The sequence below is a fragment of the Lissotriton vulgaris genome, chromosome 3_1 (genome assembly GCF_964263255.1).
Source record: "Lissotriton vulgaris chromosome 3_1, aLisVul1.2, whole genome shotgun sequence".
Taxonomy (NCBI): Eukaryota; Metazoa; Chordata; class Amphibia; order Caudata; family Salamandridae; genus Lissotriton; species Lissotriton vulgaris.
Window position 1 is genome coordinate 1771252850 of NC_141689.1, and position 10725 is coordinate 1771263574.

General features: G+C 43.3%; 1 protein-coding gene across 1 annotated transcript in view; it reads left to right on the top strand.

Moving 5' to 3' along the window:
* LOC147728425 (uncharacterized) overlaps nucleotides 1-10351 on the top strand; it is a 52107-nt gene extending 41756 nt beyond the window's left edge. Inside the window, exons 3-5 of the mRNA XM_086963284.1 lie at nucleotides 6020-6148; nucleotides 6265-6402; nucleotides 10108-10351. Coding sequence (XP_086819410.1) covers nucleotides 6020-6148; nucleotides 6265-6402; nucleotides 10108-10197 — 357 coding nt within the window. The 3' untranslated portion in view covers nucleotides 10198-10351. The remainder of the gene's footprint in view (nucleotides 1-6019; nucleotides 6149-6264; nucleotides 6403-10107) is intronic.
* The last annotated feature ends 374 nt before the right edge of the window (nucleotides 10352-10725 follow it).

The window sequence follows — 10725 nt, forward strand, 5'->3', positions numbered from 1 at the left end:
CCAAGAGGGCTCCTTAGAGTATTGCATATCTGCCCTCTGCATCTATCAAGGCCTCCATCATCTGCAGCTGGACTCCCTTCCAAACAAACACAGCCACCACGTGCGCATATGCTAAGTATGTGGAAATGTGTGCCTCCCCCGAACCACCTGGACCACAACCGTTCCTGGGTATCTTTTGTAAGATGAACCTCTTCCAGGTCAGCAGTGTGGCTTTAGTCATGGTGTCCAGAGGATCAATGAGGCAACTCTGGCTACCCAGGTAGCTGCGTCTCTAGTATGGTGCCCCACTGATGTACCTGAGTAGTGTAAATGTGATGCCCATGATACCAGATAGGGAAGCATGGGAATTTCTGACTGGTATGTATCTCAACATTCCTACCCCCATCTACTTTTTACCCTGAGCAAGAAAGCAAAGAACACACTTAACGGGAGTCCTCTCTTGGGTCAGTCAAAGAGGCAGGTGGTCTCCCATCCCGGATGTGGGACACGTGGCCCGGAGTAGGCATATTGAAAGCTGCAGTGTAAGAGTTTAATCATTGTCGCTGAGATGCTATCTTCTTCTGGATTGGCCTGTGAGTTCATGTCCTGGGACTTGCAGGGGAACTAGTAGCAGAACTTAATGACGCTTTACCATTGACAGTGACTTGAAGTTTAGCCAGGTAGAGCAGGGTGTAAGAGACACGAGTTCATCAAGAGGCGCTTTGCAGGGAGAAACCCTCTGCGGGCAGATTGCACCACCAGATTAAAGTCAGGATAGATGGATATTCTGCTGCCTTGGTAGCGAATCTCACCCCTTTCGCATGTGGGGTGCATAATGATGTTTCTGTAGTGTAGCAATAGTACTATGATGGGTCATGCCAGAGCGCCTGGTGGCCATGGTCCCAAGGATCGATGTGTGCTCTCCAACAAGAACATGGTGGTGAAGTGGTCCTCCAACAGGGCACAAAAAGGGTTTCAATTTATTCCTCTGCGGTGGTCGTGGTGGTAGACTCGGGAGGTCCAGGACTCTGATGTTGTTGTGCCTGGTGCGAGGATTCGGGTCCTCATTTTTGCCTTTGATTACCACATGAACCATATCCATTTGTAAAAGTTGCTCCGTGCCTGTTGCGATTCCATCCTCCGAATCAGAGACGTGTTATTCTAACTGAGCTAAGCTTGTTGAGTGTTTGTCGAGGTGGTTGCCCATGCGGCCCCCATGACTTTCGGGTTGTGCCGCTTGCCGAAGTCTTGTCTTTCTTCCCCAACATTAGGCCAATTGGAAGCCTGGAGGTTGTTGCAGTCATATAGGCGTGGCAATGAATATGGTTTAATGCCAGGTCTCCTGTGTGCGTGCTACTGACTGATGCACTCTTGCAGTTGTCCGTCATGCTGCCGGAGTTGTGTTGGAGAGGGGCAGCTCCACATCCCAGGTTTAGGTGAGCTGCAGCCAACCAAGCAGGTGACCCAGGAGGCACAGGCAGGCCTTGGTGTATAAACAAGCACGTAAGGCCTCTCCTCTGGGCAAGCCCAACATGGCCCAGTTTATTCTTTGTGCCTAGTGTAGGGCAATCAGTGCCTTGTTTCATTTCCATTCCCCTGGAGAACCAGCGGGCTGCAAAGCAGTCAGGCGGTGTTGGGCTGTGGCCCTGGCCCTGGCCCTCTCTCTCCCTGAGTAGCAATCGGGAGGGGGGAGGCAGCCCCACCTCAGAGCAGTCCAGGGGGGAGCTACTCTCTCTCCCCTGCCAAGGTGGCGGGAAGTTGGAGCTATGGGCCCATCTGCTCTGGGAGCCACCACAGCCCTCCCTCACTTCACTGCAGCCGCCTCTGCCCTTACCGCATGGCGACTGCTCTTTGGTCCTGCTGACTATGCCCTGGTGTCAGCTGAGGCAGTTCCCAGTACAGCTGGGTATGCATGGCACCCCTCTGTTCGTGATTATGGATGGATTTTACTCCAGGACGGCAAAGCCTCATGCTGTGGCGGCCATCTTGTGGCCCAGCTTTTTGGCGCCCTCCTAGTTTAATTAGAAATTGAAACAGTACCTTGCTGGGGCAGAAACACACAGTGCATATGTGGTGTACACACACACACTGCCACCATCGCCACCCCCACCACCACCACCTCCTCCCCCATCATGGTGATGGACGTCCACCCCTACCTTGAGCCCCCAACTGTAATGATCCTTTATGTTGATTTTTATTGTTATTCGTGAACACGGATCATGTGCTTGGGCCATGACATAGGCCTGTCTCATGAGTTGTGTTTTTTTTTTTGTACCGGGGGGATGCCAAAAGTGCTACCCTCATACTGGTGAAAGGTTACTAGTGATCAGTAGGAGAGAACAGACCTGTGTACCTGTCTCACTGGAGTGAGACCTATCAGCTCACTTATTTATAGTTCTGCTGATGTATAAAATGAAGAGCACTACGCACCATACATGTGCTGGGTGTATGTGTGCTTGTGAATGGCCGAATACAGGGATGGTGCAGTGCGTGTGTGTTCTGTGAATGTGCTGGGTGTACGTGTGACCGAATGGTACACTACATGGAAGATTCTTGGTTCCATTGTGGGAGACCAAGGGCTAACTGGAGGAAAATTAAGAGGTAGAGTAGTTTCCCCCAGACAGATTTGTGGATTGCTGCATTCCTGTGAGCAGGGTGGGACACACTGGAGTAGTGATACTCAAAGTACGGCCTGGGGGCCACTTGCGGCCCTCTTGACCTTTTACATCCGGCCCCTTGATGAACCGCATCATGAGCTGCTGTTTAGTTGCTGAGCACTAATATACAGAAAAATGTGTTCAATAAACGGCCAAGCCTTTATTAACTTGAAAATAAATGCTTGCCTGTTTATTGAATTTTTTTTAGACCTTTTTGAACAATCCCTGACCCACTTGGACCCCCTACCGCCACCCTGCTGGCATCAGTGCGGCCCTCGGTTACACCACAGACCGTATTTTGTGGCCCCTGGGCAAATGTTTGCGAGTACCCATGCACTGAGCGCCGAGACACCGGAAGGTATTTGCGCGCTCTAGAAATCTTAAAAATAAATAAATAAATAAATAAATAAACTGGAGGAAGGGAGGGTCAGGGTCTTCAGTTGGTACTCTTTGATTCAGAGAGAGGCCACTAGGAAGGGTTCTGGGCATATATCAGGAAGAATATAGCATCGATAAGAGAATCATAAAGAGTAGGGCTGAGGCCCAGGGATAACCCTTTGACACCTATCATTGTGGCTGACATCCAGGTCTGAACCTCTAGTCACTCCCATGGTCTGTGTTCTTCGGCTATCGGATTTGGAGTCGCTTCTGCTGTAACAGACTTCTTTCTGAAGGAAAGGCAGGGCAGAAGATATGACACTTCAAAGGGAAGCAGACCCCCAACATAATCTTCAAAGACTCTAAATCCCATTTGATTTCTGGAAATGGACTATAAGAAGGGGTGCTCGAGGCCCCCAAAATTGTCAACTGGCAAGCAACCAGTCGGGCTGTGTGAAGAGGAGAAGCTCTGCAAGACTTCTGCCCGTGACCAGGACTGGTGGCCAAGGCCTGCCAAACACCCAACTTGGTGAGAGGACATCACCCAGGAACTGCAAGACAGCGTGCCCCTAGAGCCTGGAGCTTTAGTACCTGCCTGCTTGCCAAGACCAGTGTGCCCTGTGAGCAAAAGGAGGACTGGAGGGAGCGAACTTCGAAAGTCGGCGACCCAGTATGCCAGGTGGGGCCACAAAGTGGTTGCTGCAATGCTGTCAGTCCATAGCCTGTGTACAGGTTGAGGACGATGACCTTGTATGCCGGGGGGGATACCGGGACAAGGAAAGGAGCATGGTCTGGTTGAGACTGTCATCATGCGAAGGAGTCTGCCGTAGTGACCAGAGCAGGCGCCCTCCCTGACTGAGGACCAGCATCTCCCCCACCCCCTGCCTGTGGAGAGGATCACAAGAAACTTACCAGCATTGGTGGACCATTGATGCTGGCAGTGAGTTAAGCTTTTATCCTCTCTGATCAAATCTTGATGCACCACAAACATATCTCTATTCATGCACACCCTTATCATGGGGTGTGGACTGCTGGAGTATAAATATGGGTAAACCAGATGGGCAATGGATAAGAGAGAAATAATGAGAAGTTACTTTAAAGCGCACATTTAAGTAAAGGGGAGTGAGGAGCAGGAAGGAAGAATTGATAATGGGAACTAAAAAATGGAGGTAGGAAATAAAAGTAAAATGGTTTCGAATTACTGCACAAATTCTGCTAACAATGAATGTTACTTTTTTCTCAAGACTGAAAAGCATTGAATTAACAAAAAAATAAACTGAAAACTAGAAAGCCTTTTCATAATCTATATTATCCACACCTCATCCTTGCCATTAGGGGTGATCACAACAAAAGCTTTTAAAATCAGATTTTGGGGCTCTACGTCATTGAGTATGGGTGAACAGTCTTCCAATAACAGGTTATGGCAAGTTAACATTCGAGAAGAAGGCATTGATGACAGCCCAGTTATTTACAGTGGATTTTACATTAGATTTCTGCTTCCCAAGAGGGCCACCAAATATGAACTAATATGTGTCTTCTAACCCCATGCACCCTCCTGCTCCTTGGAAAACACATTAGGAAAATCCCACAATATAAATAGGTCTCTCACTCTTTCTCATGGCAGGCAAAAAACCTTGATAAACCTGGCCTCCCACTGAAATCCTTCTTTCGGTGAACTCTCGTCTGGATCTGCCCACAAGAGCTTGAAGTGGAAAGAGGCCAAGGAATTTCTGAATGCAGCACTTCAGCAAAGTAGGAATGAATGTGGAATGAGGACACTGTCTGTAGGAGCTGTGCCGAGGGAGGAAGTTAGCAAATATAGAGATGCAGGATGTTTTCCTGATCTTCTCAGCCTGTTTGAGAAAGTAAATCCATGTCTGTAACTGCTTTTTTAACCCCTCCCTTGCTGCCGTCGGCCATTGGCCGACGGCAGCACTACCTCCACAGTGCTGCCGTCGGCCAATGGCCCCGCCCGTTTTGCGGAAGTGCCGCACTGCGGGAAAATCGGGGCCGCAGTAAATGGGTTAACATTCACCCTTGTGAATGGGTTGCCACATTTCTTTTGAGGTGTTGGTAAAAAATAAAAAAATATCTGTTTATGAGTAATTTCCCTCGCAAAACATTGATACATTAGATACTGATTTGATATTTGTAAGGGATGCCTACATCATGCCCCTTCCAAATACTGAATTCACATCCACTCGGAACCCCGTTTTAGGAGTCTGAAAAAGTTTCTGACTCCTAAAATGGAATTTGCGTATAAGAAAAAGCATTTTAACCGTTAACGCTGAATAAGTCAAAATGTTTATTACATCTGGCCCTTAGGTTTGTTTTATTCTGAGGGCAGCATTGTTGAAACACTCAGCAGAAAGCACAGCTGCATGTGCAAAAGTTGTTCTTGTTTTATTCCTTCAATCCCAGTTATGATTTGGAGCTGGTCTTCAGTTTGGGTATATTCTATGTTCACAGTCTATGCCTTTAGAGACACCTCTTTCCTTTAGCAAAGAACCTTTCAAAACGGTATTGTATTTTGTATGCATAATGTATGTATCTCTTTTAGGACACTGCAAAATTCAAGATATCCGACCTAACAAAGAGAAGTCCAATGTTGGAGCTTTTTCTGTACACTGAGTGCCCCCTTGACATAATTCCTCTTTTGAGAATTGTTTCTCTGGTATATTTTGTGTTTTTTTTTTTAAATAATGAAACTAATAATTTTCATTTCAAAGAAGAGGCCGTCATTTCCGGACTGTTTTAATTGCATTTAGCTATGTAAGAAATGTTTATAGCTGGTAACTAAACCCTTTTCCCAGTCGGTGTACTGGACACGGTCATTGTGTCTGGGCAACCGAATTAATCATCTTCTGTGATACAGAAAAAAACGGATACCACTTTATTTTGGACCTCTGACCATTGAAGACAAATTATGAGATTTACATCATTTACTATCTACCCAAATTGGAGCTCTGTTACGTTTTCTGTAAATTGAGAATTTTTTATTGCAGGTGGCTATGCGTGCTCTTGGGTTTGAGCCGAAAAAAGAGGAACTGAAGAAAATGATAGCCGACATTGACAAGGAGGGATCAGGCACAATTGACTTTGAGGATTTCCTGTCGATGATGTCTCTTAAAATGGTAATCTTCTACCTTTTCTTGTATTAATATAAATGTTCTAATGGAACAAATATTTATTAAAACTATTTCTGATGGAACAAAAATGTTCATTAACTTGTTTGGGGTTGTTTTTACAGAGTGAAAAAGATTCAAAAGAAGAAATTATGAAAGCTTTTCGGTTGTTTGATGATGACGGGACTGGAAAGATATCCTTCAAAAATCTAAAGCGGGTTGCCAAAGAGCTCGGAGAAAATCTGACAGATGAAGAACTCCAGGTATTTAAAAAAAAAAAATAATAATAATTACATCGTATGCCTGTTGCTTTGGGTATTTAACAACTAGTTCTGCATAGTGCAAACATTTACTTTTGTATATTTCGACATACTTGCAAGGTAAATGCAACCGAAAAGTAAGTCATTAAAATACAAATGGTACTCTCTACTTTTGTAAACTAAACTTCGGTTTCATAAAATTCAAAAGTGTGGATATCTAATGGGGTAAGAGACTCCCCTTTCTGGTATTTGTTTTCCTTGCATGAGGGCTAAAGAAAATATGGGTAATAGTATGGTAAAATTTGGGACTGTATATCAAATGGTGGTTTGGGGATTGCGATAGAGGGAAGATTGTCATGATTTCTAAAAACGTATAACTGATGCTCAAAATGCATTCCACTGCCTGCCCTTATTTTCTGCAAACCGATCACAGTCTGAAAATGCAGTTAGTATTAATGGTTAAGAGGCGATTTTTCAATGAAAAAACAATTTCTGAATTGTTCCCAAATTAGTCCACAAAGGTGCAGTGTGTGAAAGATGGGATGAATACTCAAACCAAGACTGGATAGAAGGTGTTTGGTTCTGGGAGCCTTTGTATAGTTGATGACAAAATTGAACATTCCAGTGCCTAAGCGTGTCATCTAGGCTGCCACACTTGCTCAATTAACTCATATCAGCATTGGGGCTGAAGTTCTTTTGTTTGAAGACCTTATGCACGTGTATATGTCTTTTGCGGTTCCAGTAAACCTGTTTGTTGAAGCTGATAACCGTCATAAGCACTGCTCTGAAAGTCGAAGCAAACCGGTGTAGTGTGTTTTCAGATTAGTAGCCAAACCCTCAATTCAGACAAATCGAGTTTCCTACTTGTATTTATTAAGCAAGTGTTCACCAGTAGTGTATTCCTATTCTCTAAGTCCCAGGGGAAGAAGGGGACATAACTCTGTCTCTGTGCGTCAAGCCACCCAACGCCAACTCTAAATATGTATTGTTCATAGATTACTGGCCCTATAATCTCAGAAGTAAAACGTGCATTAGTCCCGCTACCCCATTGTGATGAAGCCAGGGAGTTACAATTCTGATGTCTTACCATAATAGGTCTTCTCATCAAAATTATACAAGTTTACCCACCCGTCAACCTGTTATCACATCTTTTCCTTCATTTCATAGAAACGAATCAAAAAGTACAGAGAGCCGATGAGTAACATTCTTATGTGTTCAAATGGAACTGAGGCATTTGGCCACTCTCGAAGGCTCTTTTTCAGGGGTCTCTAGGCTTTTCTGTAATAATATCTAGTTATGCTCAATTAAAATTATCCAGAGCTACTCCTATTATTAAAATTGGTTGTGACCACATCAGACAAGATTACATTATTGTCCACTTTATACAAGATTACCAACTGTAATGACCTCCGTGCGTAGGGCACAGCTACCAACAGTAATGTAAAAAGTGCTTTGCGGAATTACTCTGCATGGGTAATACACAAAAGCCACAGCTGCACTGCCCTGACACCAATTTAATATCAATACAGGTCTCCCCAACACTGCATGATGTATCACTCAAATATCAGCTTTAAATATATTTTGGAAAATCAACCAATTTCACATCAGCTTATGAGGTCTAAAAATGCACACATTTTCGTCTTCAATACACACTTTTCAATTTACTTATACACAACATTTTGAATTGAAATATAGAACTGCTGGTCCTCTCCCATTAAATGTATTGCAGCAGAGCTGAAAAGGTGTAGATACTCTCACTTTCAAATTATTTCAGATGGGCAGTACCTTCCCATTTAAAATATTCCTTTTACATATATTCATTCCGCCAAGCAAAATCTTATAATTTAGTAGGCAGGGCTGTACACAGGAGAGCTACCAGTGGGTCATGAGCTACTCGTTAAACAAGCCTGCTCTATAACAAAGGAGCAAATTCTGGACGGTCCATAATAGCAACAGTAGGCTTCTGAATATTCTGCCATAGCACCATACCCAAAATATTCCCTGCATAAAGAAAAATTACAGTAGGAGTTTATGTTCCTGTAAATTCACATTTTCGTTATGGGTGTTTGCACTGATTTAATAAATTGTAGACTAACTCCAATTAATAAAGATCCTGGAACACATTTTTTAAATATGTTTGTCAATTTTAAAAGAAATTAATGTTTGCATACTCTCGCCAATTTCCACTGCTCTTGGCCTTTGGCTGTGAGCAGCAGGGGTAGGCCACATGATGCAGCCAACCTACACTGCAAGTGCAGTTGCAATGAAGTTATGGAAGTGAATTTTAGAAGACTGCGGGTCCTCAAAAGAACTAAAGAAAGCACTTTTATCTTTTTTTGGTTTAAGATGTATGTGTTTTATCAAACCAAAATGCACAGCATTACTCCATTCATATCTGCACATGAAAAATCAGCATGACAAATTTTCACTGAGATAATAGACCAGGCATTAAATATTGCCTGGATGATATTGTTAAGAGCAGGGCAAACACTAGAAGTAGAGCTTGGTTATATTCTAGGCATTGCTTTTTGGCTCGAAGATCATTATTTCAGTTTCTTCAAGAGTAAATTGGGGGCAGTTTGCTGTTATCCAGTATTTTGTGCTGATTTTCTTTTGAAGGCTTTGTTCACTAGAAGACTTATTAGACTTATGGGTTGGCCAGATGTAGGTGAATATTCACTCACAGCAACCTGATGTTTTTTGGCCAGCAGTCAAAAGCATAGGAGCAAAGAGTGGCTATGTAGCGGGCCATATTGACTGCCTAGAAGGATAATCGGGATGGGGGGGGGGGGGGGGGGGGGGGAGTGGCGGGGGGCTGTTGAGAGAGATGTCTTTTATTGAACTGACTTTCTACATTGCAGCTTGGTACATTTTCTACTTTAGTATCAACAGTTGCTGACCGATCTATATGGATGAGTATGACCGCGTAGTCTTTGCTAGGTTCTTTAGGATGCAACTTTACAGGTGTGTGTAGAAACCCCTAGTTACTATTCATTATATCTTGGGGCCCAACTTTTGTTAAAAATTGGAACTTCATTCTCCAAAATGGTAATTCATTTTATGTTTTATCTTTCTTACCCTTTGAGTACAGTGTGTGGTGATTGACGCCTTTTTGAGGGTTTCAATGTTGAATTGCTTGAGAGATACTGTTCTTTGAGTCTGCAGGTACTATGGTGTCACAGAGTGACGACTAGTTGTCATTGTTGCTTTAGGTCAGCAAGGCACTGATCCAGTTAGCAGTTTGATGTTTTGACATCCATATCAATGACTTTGGGAGTGACATCCTAAATGCGCGGCATACGGGCGGGGACAGTGGATGCTAATTTTAGATGAAAAGAGTGTTTTAGAGTGTCTGTATCACCACTACATCTGTAGTGGTCAACCATGATTAAGGGCCCTAGAATTAAATCGGGCAAAGTGATAAAACGCTTTACGAAGAATTAAGTTGCACTGCTGTAATGCCATCAACAAAATCTAAGATGAATCTAACAAAATAGTCAAAATTAAACTGTTATCACATCTTAATTTTTGATCCATGTCAGCTAGAAACTGATTCACCTGCGAACCAAATCCCATACTTCCAAATAATCTAGAGCAACAGTTTCCATCTTATGTTCGTTTCACTGCGTACTGTTTTGGTCGCCATGTTTCTCCATTTTGCAGCAATTAATCTTTGCTTTCCAGATAACTTAAATTATGTTTTTTCAGGAAATGATTGATGAAGCCGATCGAGATGGTGATGGAGAGATCAACGAACAAGAGTTTTTACGAATCATGAAAAAGACTAGTTTGTACTAGCATTCGTACAGAAATACCTAACTCAAGTGTCACTTATTTTTGTTCCCTTCCTTTGATTACTTGCCCTTGCTCACCTATGTTGTCTCCAATTTTGTAATGTTTTTATGTATATGTCAAATTATTTTGTAATAAAATAAACTTTATTCTTCTCAAACCTCCTGCACTAAAAGTGTCTTTAGTTCAATTTTTTTAGGTCGCAGTCTACCAGACAGTGCAGCTGTCTGGTTTGCCTAAGACATCTTGGGGAGTTTCAGAAAGTTGACCTGGAAATGCATTTTCCCCGTTGCTTGCCATTGGCTTTGTTGTTTGTAACTCACATTTTCTGGCTTTTTTTGCTTCAGGCTGTGCAGCTTGAGTTTGTCTCTCCTGATGCCAAAGACGTGTTTACAGTATTCTTCCACAAACTTGTTTTCTTTCATAAACAGGCCTGTAAATCTTGTTCTTATCTCATCACTTTTGATGGGCATTCAAAGACCGAGGTAAAATGTCAGGTGCTGTCTTCTGAGGGCACCTGTTTTTCATGTTTTG